We start from the raw sequence: 24,471 nt of genomic DNA on the forward strand, positions 1-24,471 counted from the left end.
CAGAGGAAATGGATTCCCATTTCAAGAGTTTTGTACTCAGGAATACCAGAAGGAATGGAATACATTTCATACAAGTCAAACTGCTCTTTAGAGTGGATCTTTCACTTCTGGATAATAATATTCAATTACAATCAAAAGATGCTGGGAAGCTGGAAAGAGATCAAATATGAATTTTGTCAGTGATACCGCTAATGTATTTGTATCAGTGACTAAATGTTTAAGCAACATAAAATAAAGAGAAGATTCCAGTTACATTTAAATATTGCAAAAGAAGACGAAGAGTCCAATAAATACAATGCATAAAACACTTAATTGATGTTATTACAGTTTTGGCAGTGTGATTAAAATGCAGATTTGCATTATTGACATAGGAAAAACTTGCTATTAATTATTTTTGAATATTCAATCATGGAAGACAATTAATTTGATTCACCAAAAATATTGGGGGCTCCAGCGTGGCATAATAAAGTGATCCAGAGTAGCAGGGTGAGATTAGTTTCATTTGACCAGGGTTTGGTAAAGTTTAGAGTAGCAAACTGAACTGAGTAGCAATACTGAGTACTGTTAAAGTGTGCTGACTCAGGGTGGTTTCATGCCTCATAACTGATATGGTTTAAATATAAAGTGAAGGATTCCTGTGTATTTTGACCACAGAGGAGTGCATTTGAGTTTACCAAATATGTAATCATATGGAATTACTCTTGCATATTATAACAACCACAAAAGATAATTTGTCATTTTCCATTTTAAATTTCAAAGTGAGCATTCTTATTTACATCATTCATACCAAGTATGAATGACGCCACAGATCTGCATCCATGACTTCAAGAATGAAGAGTCGATGAAAATGGCATAGTGACCAACACTGCTCCCTTTGATAGGCAGTTGCAATTAATTAGTTGAAACACTTCCCCTGTAATGGAATTCATCCCTCTGCAGTATCTGGCAGCAGACCAGCTGTAATGAACCCAGGATGAAGCCAGCAAGGCACAGCACTCCGAGGCTGCATTAATTAGTGCCAGATTCTGCATCATCAGCGAGCTCGTTCCAGAGCCACACTGCACACAAAGTTAGCTAGCAGGTGAACAGAAACTGCAAAAAACATCACTACTTCACTGATGGTACAAAACAAAATGCAGATTTTTCTCAAACATGAATATATAAAAACACTTTTTCCTCAATTTAGTCAATTCATAACCATACGAACACATCTTAAAGTATATATTCTGTACCTCCCCAATCAATATCCTTTCACACAGCTGTGCCTATTCTTCCCCCCCAGTCTACAGCTCTGCTTCTCCCTCATTTAACATCAGTCCAAAAATCACCCCCCCCCCCCCCCCCCCAAAAAAAAAAAAAAAATCTGTTTCACACGTGTATACCTCATATACACCCTAGTGCTGCTCTAACTTCCGTTTCAGCTGTGTTCTCTGCTTTATGACAGCATACAAGTTAGACTAAAATACAAGGGAGCCATCTATTGATAGACATGTCCGTATAAGGATCAGACATCAGTTTTTGTTTTGGATTCAAATACTTTTCTGCATTTGACTAAGCTTGCCTGGTGTATAGGAAGCAATTAAATGATCCCAAAATGTCCATCTGCTCCACCTTGCAGGCTCAAATGCACCAGACAAGATCAACAGAGCATAGAAAAGTATTTGAATCTAAAACAAATACTATTTGAAGCCAGGTCTGATAAGGATATACAGTAATGGTAAGTTGTCCAAGGAAAATTTATGTCTGATAACATGACAGTCCCAACACCATACACAATTTTCATTTGACTATTTTATTTACAACAAATGCAAAACAATTGCTATATATAAAAAAAGCTGTTTTGAAAAGGTGTTCATTCACACATTCATTCCACCAACCGTAGTTCTCCCCAGGAGACACACCTGGAAAAAAGAGAGAGTATCACAATGAGCTGAGAATACGAAAACAACGGAGGTTCTTTTTTTTTATTTTTTTTATTTTTTTTATTTTTTTTGCCCCTACAACCAACTCACCCAATCAGCACTCAAGGCAACTTACTTGCGAAGGTGAGTCTCCAGGGACTCTTAGCGGTGGGCGTTCTTGGGAGTCTTTCCTGACGCAGCCTCCTTACGAGCCTGCTTCAGACCCTGTTATTCAGAGGGGACACAGAAATCCCTTGGACCAAAGACAAATTTGTTCCTACCAACTTATAGACATGAGTGCATACTAATGCTGGAAAATACTCAAATACTCCCGTGAAATGCACAAGGAACAATACGACTATAGTATTTTAACTAGAGACCAATTGCAGAAATAATATATTCTGCTGAGGGGTACGCACCTGATAATAGCCTGTATGGTAGCCACTCATATACCAGGCAATCAGCATGCTACCCAGAGCTTCACCATCCTCCAGAGAGTCTGGGCCGAAGGGAGGCGGGGGAGGGATCATCTGTAAATCAGAGAAACGCAGGTTAACACTATTGCAAAATATCAATAAAAATCTTTATGCTTATCGTTATGCTTCACATCTTCCAAAAATGCCAAGGCAAAAGATATGATCTCCGTCAAATTTCGTCAGAGCCATACAGAATGTGCTAGAAACTCAAAGGACCACCAAATCAGATGCTCACCGGAGGTCCTCCGGGTGGAACCATGGGAGGCCAACCAGGGAATGCTGGTCCAGCACCTCCAGATCTTGGTTCAGCCTGCACACAGGGCAAAGTATAACAAATTCACCAACTGCCGTCTGGAAAGGAACATTGCATCTGCTTAATTTGCCATTTGTATGTACTTAGTGGCAGGCTGCACTCACCATTCTGAAGCCAGGCCCAGGAGGAGGGTGAGGGGGGAAGCCCCACACAGGCGGGAGAGGAGCAGATTTGGATTTAGATTTGTGCTGATGTTTGGGTGGGAGCGGGTTAGAGGACTGGTCACTCTCGTCGGTTGAAAAGGCATCCTCTTTTACCTGCAACGCAGACAAACAACTGTGTTACAATGTACTGGTTTTGCTTTTGCTCTTCACCTCAAAACTAATTTAGACCTCAGGAACCAGGTGTGGTGAGGTGAGTGAATATTCAACTGTTCAAATTCTGAGTAACCACAAAAATGACCTTCCAGGACCAGGGTTCCGTGTGTTCATCCCCAAGACTTTATTAACCTAATCACATTTCACAGTTTATTATATTTAACAAGTAGGCTACAAAATTGAGTAATCCTCCTCTGTAATCCTGGACTAACAAAACAAAAGATGCTACAGATGGCTTGAACACCCACCTATAACCTACTGTACACTTTGTGGTCTTCAGCACACAAACTAACCAGCACCTGCCACTCCTGTCACTTGTGTTACTGTAAAAATCGATGCATTAGCTGTGGATTATAACTTGCAATATAACATAAGTTATGGCCAATGTAATATGCTTTGTTAATAATTGTAATACAAGAAAATAGTTTTTTCTTTTTTGAGATGTTCCTTTTTTTCTCATTTGGACCCATGTTTGAAAACCCCTGAATTAAAACCACTAAAAGAATATTAAATCATAACCAAGGTTCTGGCTCTTTTTTAATACCACGGAGGTGCTACCTGTGCTTTTCCGGGCACTCTACTCTCTTCAGAGAAATCGGAGAGAAGGTTGTCCAGTTCCTGCTCCTCTTCATTCCCATAACTGGTGTACACCACAACGCAGGTCCCTTTCTCCTGGTCAATTGAAGCAATGCTGGCCGGGTATACCTGGCCATCTTCAGACCAAACAGCACAACAAGTGTCCCCAAGCCTCCACTGTAACAGACAGCATGAAACATCTTTCCAAGTGCTTACTTCGAAAACATAGACTGAAAAGAATTGATGAAAAATAATGCAAAACTGCACCTCTTTTTCTTGGGAGGTATTGCTCTTTTTTTTGCTTTTCTTCTTTTTGCTGTTTTTCTGTTTCTTTCCAGGTAGGCTTTCTTGAGGCGACTCTACATTCTCATCACCCTTCAAGGCATTCTGAAGGGGAAGGATATAGCTTGTAGACCCAATATAAAATGAATATACACATGTACTACATACCCACTCTGTACTGGGACAAGCGCATACTACATCCCCACTCTTTATGGGAACAACACACACCTTGAACAGTTTAAATGCACCCATACGAACCAATTAAGATAAACGCACTGCATACACATCCACAATTGGTTATTTTCGCTTACATGCTAATTACCTTAAAGGAAACTACAGCCTTATCGTATGCTTTTATCAAAGCAGTGTCATCCCAGACATCGGATTCGTCGCTCTGAAAAATAAAGCAATCTTCATGCACAGAACGTTGTTAAGCAAGTACTCGCCAAATAATCTTTCTAATTAATTGACGTCAGCTATTCCCCTCTAATAACTTCAGCCGAAATGTGGAGAGACTGCAATGCTATCTAACGTAGCTTGGTATCCGATTTTTCTGTTACAAACACAGTTAACGTTAGCTAACACCGAGTCTATTCTAACAACAAAGCTGACAAGTTAACTTAACGTTTAGGTGATGTTTTTCAAAGACAGGTCGCCAGATAACGTTAGCATGCTAACTGGATAGATTACGTTTTGTAGCTTGATTATTTTATTGTTTTATGTATTGATTCAATAAACTACGTACGTGCCCAGTTCCACGGGTGAAAAGCGCTTCATTATATCCATTGGCCATGAAAGAAATACGGCTAACTACTACAAAATCACAACTTGCACAAAATCAGCGACATAAACGATACTAAAGATGACGTTTAAAATCTGCGACAGACACGTGCTTAGTAGGCATCGTAGGGACGGACTGTAGAATAGAAATTAAATGGGAGTGACTGAGTTGACGTAACTCCACTCTGGTAAATTAGCATGTCCTCCTGCCTGGCTTTCAAAATAACAACTTGTAGGACTATATAATTAATACGCGTACACAATCAACTTTTAAACAGACAGTAATTTACTGAAGAACCTTGATGAAGGGGCAAGTTCCTGAACCGCTGTAGCCTATTCCTTGAAATGTGTGTAGCCTACACTGCAGTAAGGCTGTGAATATTAATAGATTAATATTCATAGAAATATAGAACCCGTACCACCATTACACTTTCAGTCATTTCAGGTCCATCACGTTGTGGTAGACTCACACATGTAGTATGGGCCTCTAAAATCCATACGATTACAATTATTACGTAATAGACGTACTATTACTTCTACAACTTCTCTGGGAAGAAATTACATTTCTAAACATTAGGCAACACGTGGAACGCTTTGGAGTGTAAAACGTCCGAATTATACATTTTGTGATAAGATACGATACAAAACTTGTTGAAAACACTGTCAAGATATGCAAATATTGATACAATACAATTGGGAAATTGTAATGCATTCATTATAATTATATCTACCCATATAAGACTTCTCAGGCATACTGCCCAATTGCTGTGCTCCATCAATACCCTCTATATGATTATAGTGGTAATATTAAAGGGAAGAGATAAATTCTGCAACTTCCTGAAAAGTCTCAGTAATATTGTAATAATATGTAACAGGTATTTCTTTAATTCCCAAAAGAACTGCTCAATGGACAAATGTTTTTGTTTGAAGAAGCTTCACCGGATAAAAAAAAAAAAATGTATATACACATAAGAGCCATAACTGTATAAAATTTTATTTACATATTTTACATAAATTACAATTAAACAATTAAGTTTAAGTACAAATGAAGCACAAGACAGAGGATGCATGACTTGCTGACCTGACAAGGTTAGATGACAAAGTTAAATGCATTTACAGCACTGTTCCTGTAATGGCACGATGTAGCCAATGTGAAAAGATCAGAAAACAGACAGGAAAGACATGAAAGCAAATGTATCAAGTGACATTCCCATGTCTGGACTTTCCAGTATTACTGATGAGAGAAAATAGTCTTGTACACAGCAACAAAACTGTATACAGAAATGTTCATTTTTCAATACACACAAACTAGATCACCTAAAATCAATTTTTTTTTGTTCAAATGTTATCAAAATCAGAATAAAAAAACCTCCCAAAAAACATTGTCATTCCTTGGCTGATTTAATTTAAAATTAGACTACTCCTCAACCATAGAATGGATACTGAACAAGAGCATTGGGAAAAATGTAAAGTTTAAAATGTGTATTTACCTCCAAAATGCTCTTCTATTGAATTATAACATTGAAGCTATCTATTGTAAATATTGATTCTGTTTTTATCCCTTCTCACACAATGCATGAACAGAGATGATGTAAATCTAGTAATAAAGCAAAGCATACAGCTTAAAAAAGACAAACCTAACAATTGAGCACAAACCCAAGTAAGAAAATGGTTTGAATATACCCTGAGCCAACTGTCATGTAGACATTTCTTTTTTTTTTTTTTTTTTTTTGAAAATTTGGAGTGGTGGTCATTTAAAAAAAGTAAATAATAAGAAGAAATAATAATGCTACATTACCCAATAAGGAAATATTCAAAAAACAATGCCAGAAATTTCAGTTGTATTATTTTATGCCACAGGGACTATACAGCCAACTGGATATTTAATAGAAAGTGCGTACATGGAACAAAACATGGTAAAGATTGTGAAAATGGCCAAAAATAAATATAATACTGTGTTCACGTTTACAATAAAACTAGGAAAAAACAGGGGTGTCATGACATGATGAGTTCCATACCTGACGATCAACGGTAATGGGAGGACTGCATGGCTACGGCAATGCTTGTTAAAGTCTGCATTCACATTGATCCTCCTTTTAACCAAGTGTATATACAAATTAAAAGGGCTGAAAACATAATTTAAGAAAACACATTACAAGAGCTCATGCACATTTCTGCTGGACTGCTATGTTTGAGCTGACTGAAGAAAGATGCAAGATGTCGAGGCAAAAACCTTTGAATTTGAATTGAATCAAAGTCAGTTCAGTTAAATATTTTGTTCATAATAGAACAGTTACAAAAGCTAACCGAACATTACTTAAGGCTCCAGAAACATGACAGGAATTCCAGATAGATATGGTCTCCTTTCTTTTTCTATTCCGTCACTACTGAAAAAACAACAACAATCTGTACTGTGTACTCATGGGGAAAATAGATAGTTAACAAAACAAATAATCAAAAGTAGTCTGCAATGGGAAATAGCATGATCAAAATAAATACTTGATAAATACATGCAATGAAGACGCTTAGACAAACAGAGGAGTGCAGAGGATGTAGTCACTGTAGAAAATCCGAGTGGATCACATTTTCTGAAAAATAAAGTTCTCATCAATCACGTCAGTTAATAAGAGATATGGGTAGCTAAATTTGTGTAGACTGGGCAGTGAGAGCAGATAGGTTTGTGTGAGCATGGACAGGACTCAAATGAAGATCCTGTTCAGAAGACTGATCAGAAACATTCTCCTGCCTTGATTTTGATCACTCGGGTTCTTCCACTTGTGTGAAGATGTCACTGAAGAAGAATTCGGACACGCTTGTCGGTTCTTTGTCAGTCTTTGAAGCCTTGACAGAGGAGGCCTCGTCTTGAACCGATGCAGATACAGGAGAGGTAGAAAACTAGCAGGGGATGGAAAATGACAAAATTTTATCAAGGAAACTAATACTAAAATTTCAAACCCCTTACAGCTGTGGTACAAGTATTTGGCAGTTCTTCCCCATTCCTAAACATGGTCGATGCCCTTTGGAATGATGGTTAGAAAAAACCATGCAGTAATCTGATAGGTACCAGACCTGGGTCAAATACGTAATCGTTTTCGATTCAAATTCTTTTCTGGGCTCAAATGATCTTGCCAGGTGGAAGTGAGCCAACCATGTGGACCAGAAGGTGGGGATGTGCAGTTTTTGAGAGCATTTAATAGCTCCCAATGCAGAAGCTCGGAAGCTCAAAAAAAAAAAAAAAAAAAAAAAAAGTATGTGAACCCAAAGCAAATTTGAACCAGGTCTGAGAGGTAACCAGGTCTCATGCATACAAGGGCGGTCATTCTGAAGGGAAGGCAAAGCTTACCTTAGCGGCGGTCGGGCTGTCAGCGGGCCTGGCTCTGGATGGCGGTGTGCTCACAGTGGCCGCTCTCCTCCCCGTGCGGGAGGTGTTGACCTGCGGCCTCGGGCAGGCAGGCCTGGCAGAACGGGGGGCACCAGCGGGCCTGGCGGTGCTCTTGTCGGAGATGAAAGATAAGAAACCCCTGGGCTTTCTGCCAGCCCTGCGAGGGAGAGGAAAAATGAGACAAATTATTCTAGGAGCCAGAACATAAACTTACGTTTCAGCTTGGGCATAGGGGCTGATTTATTCTACCGATACTGTAATGAGGCCAGTCACAACACAGAATCAGGCCAACAGGATACGAGCCAGATTCTTCACTACATAGTGGCAGGTCTCCAGCACTCTCACCTTGTCAGGAGGCCACTTGAGGTCACTGGCACAGCTTGCTGGCTGATCTGAGGCTCTGCGTCAGCACTGCTGCTTTCTGTGCTCTCAGTAATGGTGGCGCTCCCCCTGTACTCTGGGAGGTCAGAACACCCCACGATGCCCTGGGGCGGGTCCTCCGTGGCAGACGGCCCCGGCTCTGGGCTGCGGGGCCGGGCCTTGGGGTTGAGCGCTGTGGGATGAGGCGAGCTGCCCTGTGGAGATGTCTGGTCTGGGGTGGGCTGTAGATGTTCTGTACTGAAGATAGTCTGGCCATCTTCAGTGGGGTCTTCACGATGCCGAGTGCCACTGCAGGGCTTTACCTGCAGATGGTCTGATTCACCATACGGAGACAAAGGCATATTCATTCATTTCTCTCAGAAAGAACACGGATCACAGTCAACATGCTGGAGACCTTCAGCATTTATGTAAACCTTATCCCATCTGAGTATAAAGTGCAGGGTATTAATCATCCATACCATCTTAATAGCCACTTTATAAACCCAGTATCATATTTTAGTAGAGATGTGGCTTTAACTCAATTACAGGGGAAGTATTCAGACTGCTTAACTTTTTATTGTGTTGTAGATTTAATTTTTAATGGGTACAATTGTCATTTTTGCCCACCAATCTACACTCAATAACCCATAATGGCAAAGTAAATTTCAGTTTTTGCTAAAATTTCTAAAAATATGTTTCCTGTCATTGCAAGCACTGCTCAGTATAGTAATGTAGACAGCAGAACTTTACAAAATCAAATATCATCTTCTAGGCGCGCCCTCCATCACCTTTCTCTCTCCTGACGGGCATTTTCCTCTTCTTCAGCGGAGGGGAAGCCTGCCTGCTGGTACTCTCCGCCCCAGACTCATCTGAGGGCACTACAGTGAGGCTGATGCTCTCTATTTCACACAACAGCACGAGGATCAGCAATTCTTACAACCAACAGGACATTTAAAGCATTTAACATGAACATTAATATGCACAGTTAATCAATGTCTTTCACACAAAACTAAAATGCATCATTGCACATGAATACAAATTCAATGAAAACAAATGACCATCACTATCACCATGAAATCACTATGCTGCTACTTATGTTCAGCATGGTACTAATCTACACAACACATTTCATTTTTTATTGACCATTGATCATTTTAAATACATTTTCATTTTTTTATTGAGAGATATGTAGTTCAAACTGTACAGAGGATTATTTCATGTGAATAGTAAGAAAAGATCCTCAACACCTGGCTAATTCCATCCTGGCTGTGAAGCATAGTCTAGTAGAGTAATAATTTAGCCATGTTCGGGGAGTATTATGGCCTGCATACAGTAAAACACGTGTGCTTTGTTTAATTTCGCAGTGTGATTTCTTCCCTGACAATGTGAAATATTAAAGGAGACATCGCCATCTTACCACATGAGTCAACTGGGCTGGCCATGCTGTGGCTCTGCAAAAATAGAATAAAATAAAATAGTGATGAAATATTATTGAATGGCATAGCTAGGCCTTATCAATGAAGTCAAAAGAAAACACATTGACTTACTGTGGAGGGCTTTCCGGACCCTTCCGGTATGGAGCTGTGAGCCGGTGGCTCTTCCTGCTCCTCTGACACAGGAGCCAGGGGGTGGGGCTCCTGGCCATGTTCTCCACACATCTCTACCACCAGTGGACCACAGCTACAAGACAAACACCCTCTGAGCTGGACCAGCAATGGTCTGCATACACAATATCACCCTACAGTAATAGCACGTAAATGTAAGGGAACTAGGGATGCTGATGATTAATCTATGATCGATAAAATTAAACGAACAAATTGAATTATATTGTCTAACACGTCTTGTTTTGGTGAAATTCAGTTATAATTTCATTTCTACACAAGGTGGCGCACTGTGACCACATGTAGCACATGCAGCAGCATTTAATTTACACAGAACAAGAGCAATCAAGAAACGGTCGATTTCCTCCGACACTGCCAGGAACAATACAGCTGATAGAGAACCACAGAACACACAGAATTCACAAAAACACCGCAGGCTCTGCACTGTCTGTTCTGCCTTTGCTGAATATATTATATATGTATGTCACCCAGGAAACAGTAAAGCAGATGTGCATGAAGCCCACCTGTGCGTCTCAGTCTGCGTGGCTGGGGGCACGAGCTGCTCGTCCACAAACAGCAGGGGAGACAGGAGCTCCGCAGTGATGGTGCCTGGAGCATCAGCACCGGAGTCCAGCCCCCCGAGCAGTGGTGGGGACACCTCGAACAACGTCAGGATGTACGTAGGCGGCTGGCCTATGGAGGGAGAGAGAGGGAGAGATCAATGATAGCACTTGTTCAAAGATGTTCAGAAGACCACAAGTGCAGATCAGCTGGTCCAGAGTTAAAGCTGTCAAGAAACTGCATTTCCACTGGAGAGAAATCCGGATTACCAGATTGGTACATGCAGAGCAACTTAAGTACGCAGCCTAAAGCCTGGTTTATACTTCTGCCTCAGATCTACACAGAAATCCACGGCGCAGGTAACGCGGCTACGCCGTAGCCTCTGCGGAGATTCGATGCAGAAGTATAAATCAGGGTTTAGAACTGATAACCTACCTTCTGTGGTGTGGCAGGAGACTGCGGCACTGAGACTACCATCGGCGTGGAGACTCGCTGCTTCCTGTCAAAACAGTAGAATAGAAACCCGATCATTAATACTGCCTATGACTGTTAAATGAGTGACAAAAGTGGCCTACAGAACATATAAACAATGAAAATGCGTGCAATATTGTAATGACTACAATTATTTGCATGTCTTAGCGATAAGGATTCTTTCCCCCAATTATATATGATCACCTGTACTGTATCAATGCTGACTGATGTTTCATGAATCTTCCCTCCTCCATCTTCAGAGCACTGTTTTGTGCCTAAACTGCTGGTTCCTTCTGCTTCTTCTGCATCAACCAAATTCCTACAGAGATCGATAGTGTAGTGTTACAATGGGCAAGAGCAGAGGAGAAGCAATTGAAATGCACACAGCTAAGCACACAGATGGCACAGTCTAAAAACCACATACATTTGGGATTGTCCCGTCGTCCTTCGGTCTTCAGCTGAAGTGTGGCCCCTGTTTTTGTCCATCTCAGCTCTCATACCATTCACACTGCTGGCAGAGGTTCCCTCCTCAGTCAATCTGTAGGCTGAACACAAGCATTGAACATGCATCACCTCCCATTCAGAAAAGGAAGGGTAAATATCCATATGTCTTATTTACTTCTGCAACATTGTTCATTTACAATGTTTGACTTTTGTAATAGATGCATTGCATTCTAAATTTCATGCTGCGAAATATGAAGATGATTTGCTGCCAATCTAATCAGATGAAAACAACATCCAAAAATAAAAAGCCCATTTAAGACTGGCAGAATCCCATGAAGCAGTCCTGGCTGAGTGAGTGCCCCATGTCCCCCAGCCCGTCCCAGGAGCCTCACCTGTACAGGGGGCTAGAGGGCTGCTGAGAGGCTGGGTAACACAAGGGCCCCTCACACCTCTGTCCATAACGGGTTTGGGCAGTTGCCTTGCACTGCCATCAGGTGGCACACTCTGGTTAGACGAGCCTGAACCCAGCTGCTCTCCCAGAGAATCTCCCACACTGTAAAAAACACAGAAGCACAGCATGGACACATGCAGATTAAAAAGCAGGTAAAACCTGCAGACATTTTGGTACAGAACTACATAGATGAAATCTGCCATTAACACGGTTATGCTGATGAAAGGAAGCACAGTCTGTTGTGTCTTACCAAGTGGCCTCTTCCTGGCACAGCATGTCCTTGCTCTCCTGGCTTCCACGGCCCCGCTCCTTTGGGGAACTGCCCATTGCCTCAGTCTCCACAGGGGCAAGAGCAGAGTTTTCTACAAACAAAGGAGCATTTTACATATCCTTATCAGGAATCACAAATAAATGTAAAATACTTTTAAGGAGCCATTTTGACTTATTAAGCATACATACATAGATAAAAATGTGATATCCTGCCTCACCAGTACACTGGGCCGGAGTTACACGTGGGGTGCGGGTGGTGCGGAGCAGGTTAGGTTTAGGCTTTGGGAAACGGCTTCTCCTGCTTGGAAGAACATTCTGGACTGAAGGGTCTGGACCCAGGGCTCCATCATGAGTACCTCCAGTGCTGAGAGAACCGCCACACAACATCACAAAGCATCCCACGTCACTGCTAACGGTAACCACCATAAAAAACGAGGACTTATGAACATCGTAAAACAAACCCGATAAAAAGGGCCCTACCAGGCAGGTGCAGCTCTCTCCTGACTGTGAGACTCCTCTGGCACAGTGGTGTGTTCCAGACTGCTGGTCTCACAGCGCTGTGTCTTTATGACTACTTCAGACCTCACAGACTCTGACCCAAACTCTTCCACAGGTGTCAAAGTTATGGAATCCATCTCATCCATAGACAGGGTAGCAGACTGTGAGGCTTCAGCAGTGGGGAGGTCACAAGACGCGGTTTGCGGTTGCTCTGCGCCGCACTGCAATTGGTCAGTTGACTCTGACGTAAGGCTCTCCCCGGGTTCCGTCTCATCCAGAAGGACGTGGTGGGATTCCTCGGTGATGATGACCTCTGGGGCGGTGACAAAAGCAGTAATTAATTTCTTGTTCAGGCTCACAAAATATGAGATCTCAACCGGTAACAGGAAGTCACCTGGTGTGGTGAGCAAAGCCTCTCTCTTACCTCTACTGTAGGCAGGTGCAGCCAGGGAGAGAAGTTCAGGGTTTCTTATTGTCAGCAGAGTCCTGGCTGCCTCATTATAGCTCTCTTCAGACCCTGCAGAGTGCACAAGTGTGACCCATAAGAATAGTCCTTTTCTTCAGTGACAGAGAAGATATAAATGAGAGGCCAAACCTACCTGCAACATGGTCTGGGGACAAGAACTCAATCACATCCTAGAGAGAAACAAACATAGAACTCAGTACTCATGATAAACAGAAAAAAGCAGGCAAAGAAAAACATGAACAAACGAATGAATAAAGTCCCCAGTGGAACACGGCTGCATTTGGGAGCGTGGTGAGGGTGAAGTGGGTGACACTGCGGGGCGAGACGGATCACTTACAACCAGCAAGTCCAGCTGATGGTCAGTGGACACCACAAGCTCATCCTGTGCCCCAGGGCACACTGGCTGAGCACAGAGGGCATGCTCAGGCTCGGCAGTGCCAAGCACATCGGACACATTCATGGAAATCTCAAGCTGTGCGGAGAACAAGGCAACATGGAGGGAGGGGTTACGGAAAACAAACCAGAGAACACGTGGCTAGGCATGCAGGACTTTTCTATTCACAAAGCTCTGAATGACTGACATTGGCGTGTTTGCCATGAAGGAATAATAGTCCAGAGCAGGTAGTAAATTCCAAACGTTTCACCAAAAACGCTCTGGCAAATAGCAAGAAGCTCTGTGAATAGAGGGGGGTTCAAAATAATGAAAAACGTGAATGAATCATGATGGCAAATTCATGGCTTTGATATGGATGAACAACATGGATATGAGCTTGAAAATGAAAATGGTCTCAGTTCTCCAAAAGCACGATAATTACATCAAAGAATGAAGATGAGCTTCAGAATGTACTTGTATTTGTTATTTTTCAGACCCATATAAACTCCATGAATGTTGAGGAGATTGAAGAAGATGCCATTGTGGTGTGAGGTCGGATAACCTGCTCTCACCTCCTCCATGGTCTCTTCAATGTCCACTGGCACAGGCTGAGGGGACCGCAGGCTGAGGGGCACGAAGGCAGGCGCCTGGTTCTGCTCTTCTGGGTTTATGGGATAGCGGAAGTCCTCCTCGGGATGGGTCTCATCCGGCTCCTCTTCCTCGTTGTCCTCTGGCAGTGATGCCCGCAGGGTCACCAGCTTGGGCTTCTTCTGAGCTGCAGACAGGTTGGGTCTGGGTTTGGCTCTCCTGCCAGGCCCAACTGTTTGCTTGCCTTGCCCTTTGGGGGCGACTCCCTTTGGATATGAAGTGGAGGCCGAACTGGACTCATTCACCAAGTCCGCTTTTTGAGCCCGTTTCTGTTCTCTCCTGCATTGTGAAACCAGACAAGCCAACCCATCAAGAAATTCATCAGTAATACAACAGTCTTGTGTGAAACATTAACAGGAAGCACTTATATATAAATATTTTCAGAAAATAAATAAAAATCACAAAACTTCCATGCATTATTCACAATCTAGTAGATTAACAATCTAATTCTAACAAATTACATAAATAACTATTATACAAATATCTGTGTGCTTTTCGGTTACACAATCAAGGGGATCAGAAGACTAATATGGGGCATTTCCGTGAGTTAAGTTCAAGAAGCTCAGGGGTCTAACGCGTGGGTCACGTTTGAGAGGCTCAGAGGATGAATATAGTGTGGGTCTCAGATGTTAGTGGATTAAAGGGTTAATTTTGGGGCCTAATATGCATCTCTGGGTGATGCATGTATGTTTAGAAGTACATACCTTGTGGGCTTGTGTACATTTTGCTCCTGTGGGTCTGAGAGTCTCTCCCCCTATAACACAGCCCAAGATCAACCAACCAGTCATTGAGTTCACTGACAGTACAGAGCTACAGCATTGCTCAAACACTGTTGCTGACTAGATGGTCATGCATACTACTGACAACTACATTTAAATGCTTATTAACTCTTAAAAAACTGGCATCAAAGAAGCATTGTATAAATATGTTCAATAAAATCAGAAACATGCATGTTTTTCCATTTGGATCAGCAATATCCTGTGAGCTTATATGCTCGCAGTGGATATAACATACAATATAAGTATAACAATATGAAAGTTGAGTATATGCAACACGTTGTACATTTTTACAAATCTCCTACTACCATCCACACCACTGCTCTAAAAGTAAAGCGTGAAAAGGAGCAAAAATGCTCAGGTGGAATGAATAGCATGTCTAAGAGCTGAGAGATACTTAGAGGAGCAGTGAGCTCTGACATCCCTCCCAATCATGCCCATTTTACACTGGAGGCATGCAATGACTGAGCCTGGGCTGTTCTGCAGGAAGCATCCGTACCGCGGAGCTGCTGTTCTCCACGTCCACATCTGTGCTCTTTTCCCTGGGTTGAGGGACCATCTTCTTAGCCCATCTTGCTCCCAGGTTAGGAGTGGGTCTCTGAAAGCGTCCCCTCGAAAGCTGGGCCGGCTTGATTTCAGGCCCTCCCCTGCCCCGTATGGAGCTTTCCGGCTTCTTTAACCTGAAAACGTATGACACATGAAATGAGCACGAATAAGCAAGCAAACCAGACAAGGTGTGAAAAAACCATCGAAGACATTGAAAAAAATGTAACTCCTGTTACCCGTCCACATCTGGAACGGCTGGAACGTCACACACAGGACCTTCACAATCCTCACTGACATCACCCTCATCTGCTGAGACCGGAGAAAAGACAATGAGTTAATGCAAGCCCAAGTGCCGCCAGCAATAAAGCCCATTCTCCATGTGATGTTCTACTGCACCTTCTAGCCTGTTCTTTTTCAGGCCCAGTCCATCTTCAGATCTCTCATGGGGCGTCTCCTCCCCCTCCCGGCTCTTCCTCTTATGGCTGGTTTTGGCAGCAGCGGTGTTGGCCCCTGCCTCCGCGACATTGGTGCAGTCTTCATTCTCCTTCTCTGCAGTCTCCGAGTCAGCCTCCACCACATCGCTGTCCAGCTCCTCTGAAGCAGACCGGTCGCTAGGGGCTCTCTGAGCAGTTGCGTTCCTTCCTGAGGGAAGAGAGAGACGAAACTGGGGTGAAATGACGACTACAAACTAAATAAATGCTTAATCTGATTACAAAAATGTGAATCCACTGTAATTCTGAAAACCTAGAAGCTGCATAAGGTGGTTGCCAATGTTGGTCTGGCAAAATAAGCCATTGCCCTCTCACCTTTTGGTATGCTTGTTTTATTTTTCTGCCCTACAGAGCCCTTGGTTTTGGATTTTTTTCTCTTTCGCGCCTCTTCAGCCAAGACCCTCTCTAGGTGTTTGCTGAAGAACTCCAGGTCAAAGCGACGCTTCTCTTCTGCAAATAGGACCACCCCACAGCTTAATTATACATTCCAGTCAACAGGCCACAGGAAAATAATTTCGAATTTGCAATGTCCTATATTGCAGAGGCAGGGAAAATTATGACTATAGATAGCAAAATGCAATACAGCCCAAACGTATAGCGGGTTGACAGGTTCAAAAGACACATACTGAATGCCTTGTCAATCCTCCAAGAGTTTTCCCTCTCTTCTTTTTTGAATTTGTTCTGCAGAAAGAGGAGGAATGATGATGATGATGATATACACAGGAACGCGATCACAGATACACACTTGGTTGAACCAGTGGTCAAAGAAGCCCATGGAATGGCATGTCGTTGGAATGCAGGACATCTTAAAAATCTAGTTTTACACTAGTGCACTTGTGTTCTAATAAAATACATGCCATTCATAATTGCCTTATGGCACTTATGGTAACAGGATGATCAGACTTTTTTTGTACAAAGGCTAATATCCTAATAAAAAATAAATAAAAACTGTAGGAGTGATATACATGTACTCATGATGTGTAAGCTACAGTGGTGTAGACAGAAATACGTTTTTTGGACAGGCTCATGAAAGAGCAGGAAGGCCACTAGGTAGGAATGTCCCTACTCCGGCGCTCACTGGAACTGCTCCTATGACACACTACTGCCCCTCCATCCATCTCCAGGTGGGAGTCTGCACCTTGATTTCTGTCCGTGCGCGGTGAGGGAAGAGTTGGCCGATCAGGGAGAAGTCAGTCCCCACCATGCTGATGGCCATGAAGAACATTTCAGTCTCTGGAAAAACACCGGACCAGCAATGTGTGAGACACAGACACTCAATTTCCTTCAAAGAATTTCAGCCTCATCTGCACTGCAAGAATGGCACGTGTGTAAATAGTGTGTGTGCTCGAGAAACGTACCCAACGGAATATCAATCGTGTAAGTACAGTACTGTATCTACAGTTATCAAGCTAGGGTGTATTTCTTACTTTTTTGTGGACTAAAAACCATACACAAATACTCATTGCTATTCAGAAATGATTGTGTGCGTTTGCATGATTGTGAACATTTAAGCATTATTCTACTTTAAATTGACTATATGACCTTCCATTTATCAGATTCCTATCCTTTCACAATGCTTTGTACCAAGAGACTCAGAGACAAACAGAAGGTAAATAAATTATGGATGATATATGGTTGCAGTCATCTTACCATTATTTGACCAAGGCTTAGTGTAGACGGTTTTCCTGAAGCTAGAGTAGGTTGTTGAAGAGCCACGCTCAAAAATGGGGTCGTTTTCCTCAGCCAAATTTGGGCCTTTAGTTCTCAACACCTCTACGGTTAAACTGTAAGAGAGACCAAGAAGTTACGGACGGTCACAGGCAAAGTATATATTAAATTGCTGATAACGCTAACCCATAAATTGCTAGCAGGTTCTGAACATAAGAATGCACGAAAGCCAATGAAATAAGAGCACAGATGACAGCAGACATCCTGGCACCTTTCCTCATCCAGGATTAGGGTGCCATCCTCTGCCACTTTCACCCTGGGCACGACCAGCTGGTCCTCCCCCGCAGGCTCGCCACCCTCCTGGTCTTCTTCTTCATCCTCCTCCTGCTCCTCCTCTCCCTCCCCTAAATCCTGTGGCTGCTCAGGCAATCTTTGAAAGAGCCAGAAACTACAGTCAAAATTTAAGCTGTTTTGCGAAAGGATACAAGAACAGAGTGCAACCACAACAGAGGCAGCACGTTAAGCAAGAAAACATCTTTTCATTGGAAGAGCTGCGGGCCAACCAAATGGCTTTATTCACATACTATATATTCTTAAACATGTTAACACGGAGAGTAGCTTTCTTACTCTCTGTTCGGTGATGGTGGGATGATTTTCTCTGGTGAGATAACCTTCTCTGCTGGCCTATTTTCTTCAACAGAGTAAGACCTGTTGTAAAGTTAGCATTAAATATACAAATGTTAAAAGCATAAGCAGAAATGTGCAGTATGAATAAAGCTTCATTTAAATAGCATTCATCAAAATAATTAATGCTACTTATAAGTAAAGTTTTGGCTTAATATAAACAGTAGGAGAAGCGTGTTATGGGTATTTTCCGAGTAGGCACAACACCAGCATTAGACACAGTCCATTAAAGAGGAATGGGGATTTTACTTCATGGGGTTTGACTCTGGCAGGTAGTAGATGAGGTCTCGCATTGTCATCTTGTGGTGGTCCTGCGGGATGCTGTGCTCGCAGATGTGGGATTTGCCCGACTTGCGTTTCTGCAAATCGAAACCAGGTTGTTCGTTAAATAATACCGTCAAGCTGTTTTTATACTGATGACAACAGATCTCCATCTGTTCCTGCATTATTGAACAACTTATAACTTCTGAACGAACGGCATTTCAATGATGATAACGTGATGTTCACAAAGACTGGGGATAGGACATGGCAAACTATTTTCTCCACCGCCATAAAACTGCATATGGAGACAGGCCGGGATATTACAAAACCACCTGATTTTCCTCACCTTCTGTTTCCTCTGCTCTTGTTTAATAAGTTCCCTCAGCTTTCTGATCCTCTCTCGGTCAGAGGTAGCGCTTTGCTTAGCACTCTGCACGGCAGAGACTGGGGCCGGCTCAGGGAGGGGATTTTGCTCTTGCGATGATTTCTCCAGCTCAGAGGACTTGGTGCACAGCGGGGGTCCCGACGTTTCATTCTCTTTCCTCCCCTCAGGGACAGGCCCAGGGGCTGGGACAGTTGATGACAGGGGTGCCTGTTTGCCAGAGGCTAAGGCTGAGGGAGACAGGGGTGCGTGTTTGGCAGAGGCTAAGGCTGAGGGAGACAGGGGCGCGTGTTTGGCAGAGGCTAGGACTGAGGGTGACAGGGGTGCGTGTTTGGCAGAGGCTAAGGCTGAGGGAGACAGGGGCGCGTGTTTGGCAGAGGCTAGGACTGAGGGTGACAGGGGTGCGTGTTTGGCAGAGGCTAGAACAGAGGGAGACAGGGGCGCGTGTTTGGCAGAGGCTAGGACTGAGGGAGACAGGGGTGCCAGTTTGCCTTGTATTTTGGACGGCTTGCCACCTCCGGAGGCTCTCCGCCATCTTGGAGATCTCAGACCCTGGGCGGTGCTGTTTTCCATTGAGGTCAGGGCTTCAGCAGAAGGCAGGTTCAGCACCTTCGAGGGCGGGGTCTTGGGAAGCCTAACAGCTGCACGTGAGGAAGCGATGGTAACTCTGGGCTTGGCCAGGTTAGGCAAGGCAGAGAACCGTTTTCTCCTCTGCAGCACAGAAGCTGTGGTGTCACTGCCACCAGAACTCTGTTCCGTCTTCTTCCTACAGCAAAAAAAACAAAACAAAACAAAAAGTTCAAACCATCTTGCAATGATACAGAATGGCTAGAGTATTTCTGTTGTAGGAAGAATAGCATTAATGTGCATATAATTTTAATTCCAAAACACTTAATTATAGAGCCAACAGTTTAGAACCTGTGAAAAGTTGTTTCCTTGTTAATGTGGTTTTAGAGTCTACAAAAGTGGTCTTACATGTCAGGGGTGAGGTTCTCAGAGCTCGGCACAGTCCCATCTGGCTTGTCTTCTGCTGGTTCTGTTTCTGTGGTTAGCGATTGCATGTCCTCTCTCTGGGTGGCTTGCCCGGTGTCAGCAGCGGCCTGTGAGGACTGTCCATCCTGTGAGGAGGTCAGAGCTCTCGCCCCGGGCCTCACATTGGGCCGCACACTGATTCGAGACCTGCGCATCATCCTGCTAAAAAAGAACATGAAATATGTTGCATCAACCTTAGGTTGAACAACTATGTGATATCATGCGCAACAAATGCACCAAGGCAAATCACTAGATGAAAGGAAATGATAGCTATCCTCTAAACACAAGTGCAATTCACTGAGAAAAGAGCATATTGCAGAGCGCGTCATTTGATTACGATTACTAAGGACACGTTGCTTCTTAATTTTGTTAAGCTAAATAAACGTTTTCTGGATCCCATGAAATTGTTATATACCAGCGTGCAAGACAGTTACAGTGCAGGTTGTCTGTCACGTTTTTTCCACTGATGGCTGACCTCCCTCACAACAGTGGCACAGGCTACATGACTATAACATGTTGATGGATGGGAAATGAAAACAGCTGTGCTGCAAGCACAGCATAGATGAGATGCACACGGCCGAAAAGACCTTACAACTGATTAGAATCATAAACGTCACTTGCATCTGTATTACCTTTGAAACTGAATTAAACAAAAAACAGCATGAGATGGGGTTTAAAGGGAAAATGACAGATAAATGACACTTCACGCGGCAAATAACTGGATAGCACTTCGGGATTGCAGATCATGGCTGAGAGTTGAATGCCTAAATCAATTGTAAAATTAGAACGCAAGTTAGTGTCCTTGAACAATAGTAGACTAGCCATAAATGTGGAAAAAATTTACATTTCCATGCAAACAAGCAACCAATTTCTTAAAACCAGCCAAAAACCGCAAACCCACAACTTTGTTTTTTTCCACTTTGGAAAAAGCACAAAGTTGCATATTAGCAGACAAATACAGGTAGCCTATGTTGTCCCGTGCCATTCCTCAGGTAGTGTCCTATTGTTCTAATATCAGTTGTTCAGCAAGTAGCCTTATTCAGTAGCCTTAATATTTTGGTATTGATGTTTAGAGTTTCCATTTTCATGCAATGTCCTGTTGTCAGTGTCATGCCTTCGAAATATTTGCAGCTTGGAAATATTGGTGATACGCTGCTATAGATTTGTTGTCTTTTTGTGCAACCACACATTCATTAAGCATTGCCCAAAACGTTTCCTGAAATGATGCCCCTGTGGTGCAGTAACATATCTAATGAATGTGCTTATACTGGCTTTTATTGTTTTGGCTGTGGTGCAGCCTATTTCATCATGCTTGCACAGACTCGCAAAACCCCCCACAAATCTAAACAAAGACAATCTTGAAATTAACAGTAAAATGTTTTTGATATATGATGGCTCGAAAAATGGCTTCTTATGTAAAAAAACATTTGAGGCCCAGTATCTTGAAAATAAAATGAATGTTTTGACAGCAGATATACTGTATATAACAGTTCTTGTCAAGTGTTAAAAACATATGCAGTGGTTGCAGGAATGCAGCAGTGATATGAATGTATGAATTTATTTTGTATGTTTTTAAAATAAACTAAAAACTAAATTCACTCCAAACTGCTGTGACAATTCCCAATTCTATTCTGAATATTGTGCATTTTACATGCAACAAGGCAAGATGCTTTAATGTTACACCACAGCAATCTGAAGTTTTGGGGGTTGGTAATACGAATAACAAGAACATAAATGTTCATATATGAATATACCTATATGTTTAGATTAGTATCTGTGTTGTTTTCTAAAAGGGCAATTCCACAGTAATTTCACCTGACAGCGACCAGTTTGAAATGTGATAAAATGTAGGCTAACAACAGGAACATGTTTAAAAACGTATTTATTAGTCCCATTACAATTGCAATCAATGCTATTAGGTGGCCATCTTATAAACATTCAAAACCAGTTCAGATGACAACAAAAGTGTTATGATAACATTTTATTGGGAAGTAGATCGTCAAACAAGACGTGTCACATCCATAACGCGGGTATGTCCTCATAAAAATCAAAACAAAGATTTTTCTGAGGGATTTTATTTTCATTTTGTGTCCAAATGTCACATCCATAACGCCGGAATTGCCCAAATACAGTCTTCTTCATTTTTATCAAGAGTGCCAATAATTCTGGAGCCCACTGTAGTTGTGGTACACACGCATATGCTACAGATACAGCCCATGTCATAAAAATGTCATTCCAGTCAGTTGACCAAAGTTGGCAAGCCAGAGCCATACTATAATAACCCATCTAGTTAGCCATGAATGCAACTACGATGATATTACGGTGCTAAATCAACAGCCAAACAAGAAAACCAAGTGGTTGTTAAATCCTTGACCAACTCCAAGCTACACCAGCTAACGTTAGCATGCTAAAAACACAGACTGTGTAGACTTGTAGACTTACCGCATATACATTAAAGCATGCGAGATATCCTTCCCAAAACGCTAACGTAAAGTTACATGAACCACATACAAAATTCTCACCTCAAGTTAGGTAATTTCCCAGTACGCTGAACATTGGTGCGTCTTTACGTACATTTGGTCTACCTCCTACAACGAACAAATCGCCGCCATGCTGTTTTTAGTGGCACGAACGCGTGAGCATTGTGGGAGTTACTAAAACGGAAATCAGACATATATCAGTTCCGGTTGAAAGAGCATAGAAGCGCGAGTATTGAATTAGGTAGTTTGACGGATTTTTGGTTTATGACTTATTCTTATATGATTTTTGGATTACGAATTTTGTTTACGAACGGGCATTGTGTGGACAATGGAGCATGAGGTGGTGGATGGAGGAAAAAAGAAGACGAGGAATATATATATATATATATATATATATATATATATATATATATATATATATATATATATATATAGACATGCAGGTTACGCTGATTGAAGAGTCTAAATTTGCACTTTGTTGTACGTCGCTCTGGATAAGAGCGTCTGCTAAATGACACGTAATGTAATGTAATGTAAATTGCCCATGGGTATGAGTGTGTGAGTGAATGGTGTGTGTACCCTGCAATGGACTGGCGACCTGTCCAGGGTGTATTCCTGCCTTTTGCCCAATGTATGCTGGGATAGGCTCCAGCCCCCCTGCAACCCTGTTTAGGATAAGCAGGTTAAGATAATGGATGGATGGATAGTCAGAATTAAAGTGTATGGAAGAACAGAGTGGCAAGCAAACTGTATTATTTATGGCCATGAATTGTAAAATGTATAGATGATTAGTTGGTCAAATCAGTGAGGATATCGAGGAGTGGAATCGTAATTGTGGAGTGTCAGTCAAGGAAACAGCGAGGCAAAGCATTCAAAATTAAAGTATTTGGTCATACAAGGGTAACTTGTAACTATGCTTTCAAATGAAAGAAAAGCCTTCAGTGGAATGAGTCGTAAGTGGAGTTCCACTGCCAGTGGAAGCAGATTGCATTTTGGAGGTCGAGGGAGTTAGTGGGAGGAGGAGGCTGAAAAGCCACCGGGATGGAATGGAACTCAAAAGTAGATCAGTGGTACTTGAGTTTCACGGTGAGTTATCAGATCAGGTATTTTTAGATTATGTTAGCTATAGGGTCAGGGCATATAAAGGGTTTCACTTGGATGTTATTGATGTCAGGAGTGTGGAGCAGTTTGTATGAAAGGGATTTACAGATTCAGGTGTGGGAATGATGGGTGCATAGAGGAAGAATGTAGTTCCTAACTAAAGATCAGGCTTGTGCGTTTTCACTGTGGTGAAAACCATGAAGTAGGTGCAAAGGAGTGTGAGTCTGAGCAACAAAAAAAGTGAGGCCTGAAAAGGGAATTAGCAGGACAGAGCTAGGGCAGTGGAAAAAGAACAAGGGGAACACGACAGACAAAGCATATATATGGGTAGAAGAATAGCATTTATATTTTAGCATTTAGTGCGATGGTTATAAATTGTGCGCGTGAGATTGAGTCAGACACCAGGGAAATAACATTAGAGAAATTGTAAAGAATGTGGGTTAGGGATGGGATTTAAAAAAATGTATAAATAAAATAAAATAATTATTGTAGGACTACCGTACGTAATACATGGTTATGGTAATGCACATATTAGTTTGCCCACCGCCGTTAAAGAAAACTGAAGAAGTGGGGGCGACTTTGGCTCAGGCGTTAAGAGGAGGCGGGAAGGTTACCGGTTTGAGCCCACCCTGGGTGTGTTGAAGTGTCTCTGAGCAAGACACCTAACCCCCAATTGCTCCTGACGAGCTGGTTGGTGTCCTTGCACGACAGCCAATTGCCATTGGTGTGTGAGTGTGTGTGTGAATGAGTAGCATCAATTGTACAGCACTTTGGATAAAGGTGCTATATAAATGCAGACCATTTACCTAGAAGAAGAAAACATAGAAAATGTTCAGACACACAATTAATGAATGTCGGCTTTTGTTTTTTTCAAAGGTCC

The 24,471-nt window shown here is 42.4% G+C and overlaps 2 protein-coding genes across 3 annotated transcripts; both read right to left on the reverse strand.

Moving 5' to 3' along the window:
• Positions 1-1,776: 1,776 nt before the first annotated feature.
• Positions 1,777-4,769, reverse strand: LOC133142418 (survival motor neuron protein 1-like). The gene is made up of 9 exons (XM_061263621.1): positions 4,611-4,769; positions 4,188-4,259; positions 3,851-3,970; positions 3,566-3,760; positions 2,795-2,947; positions 2,613-2,687; positions 2,321-2,431; positions 2,038-2,126; positions 1,777-1,901 (listed from the first exon to the last, which is right to left on the reverse strand). Exons 1-8 carry the CDS (start codon positions 4,656-4,658, stop codon positions 2,064-2,066), a joined length of 837 nt encoding a protein of 278 aa, XP_061119605.1. The 5' UTR covers positions 4,659-4,769; the 3' UTR covers positions 1,777-1,901; positions 2,038-2,063.
• An 854-nt stretch (positions 4,770-5,623) lies between these two features.
• Positions 5,624-22,643, reverse strand: zgc:162472 (uncharacterized protein LOC553495 homolog). 2 transcript variants are annotated; one of them, XM_061215837.1, is made up of 32 exons: positions 22,533-22,643; positions 19,954-20,172; positions 18,943-19,744; positions 18,585-18,694; positions 18,279-18,359; positions 17,923-18,081; positions 17,634-17,767; positions 17,122-17,216; positions 16,610-16,664; positions 16,299-16,433; positions 15,889-16,134; positions 15,729-15,807; positions 15,446-15,626; positions 14,875-14,924; positions 14,095-14,449; positions 13,487-13,621; positions 13,283-13,319; positions 13,108-13,200; positions 12,666-12,996; positions 12,404-12,549; positions 12,166-12,277; positions 11,857-12,017; positions 11,445-11,565; positions 11,225-11,339; positions 10,985-11,048; positions 10,513-10,681; positions 9,935-10,067; positions 9,805-9,838; positions 9,176-9,286; positions 8,373-8,721; positions 7,989-8,184; positions 5,624-7,540 (listed from the first exon to the last, which is right to left on the reverse strand). In XM_061215837.1, the coding sequence occupies exons 2-32, from the start codon at positions 20,166-20,168 to the stop codon at positions 7,403-7,405; spliced, it is 5,142 nt and encodes a 1,713-aa protein (XP_061071821.1). In that variant the 5' UTR covers positions 20,169-20,172; positions 22,533-22,643; the 3' UTR covers positions 5,624-7,402. The 2 variants fall into 2 exon arrangements, with proteins under 2 accessions (XP_061071821.1, XP_061071822.1); XM_061215838.1 differs by having other exon boundaries at positions 15,729-15,801; positions 19,954-20,169; positions 22,533-22,616.
• Positions 22,644-24,471: the final 1,828 nt, after the last annotated feature.

Source organism: Conger conger, chromosome 12, assembly GCF_963514075.1.
Source record: "Conger conger chromosome 12, fConCon1.1, whole genome shotgun sequence".
NCBI classification, from domain to species: domain Eukaryota; kingdom Metazoa; phylum Chordata; class Actinopteri; order Anguilliformes; family Congridae; genus Conger; species Conger conger.

Bases quoted from the DNA above. Each gene is read 5' to 3' on its own strand.
- LOC133142418 (XM_061263621.1), bottom strand. From the start codon at position 4,658: ATGGCCAATGGATATAATGAAGCGCTTTTCACCCGTGGAACTGGGCAC. The intron at 3,971-4,187 runs GTAATTAGCATG...CTTCCCCTTCAG, and splicing joins AGGCTGTAGTTTCCTTTAAG to AATGCCTTGAAGGGTGATGA. The intron at 3,761-3,850 runs GTGCAGTTTTGC...TGTCTGTTACAG, and splicing joins ATACCTCCCAAGAAAAAGAG to TGGAGGCTTGGGGACACTTG.
- zgc:162472 (XM_061215837.1), bottom strand. From the start codon at position 20,168: ATGATGCGCAGGTCTCGAATCAGTGTGCGGCCCAATGTGAGGCCCGGG. The intron at 18,695-18,942 runs GTGAGGAAAATC...TTCGATTTGCAG, and splicing joins AAGAGCAGAGGAAACAGAAG to AAACGCAAGTCGGGCAAATC. The intron at 9,287-9,804 runs GTAAGATGGCGA...TGTGTGAAATAG, and splicing joins CAGCCCAGTTGACTCATGTG to AGAGCATCAGCCTCACTGTA.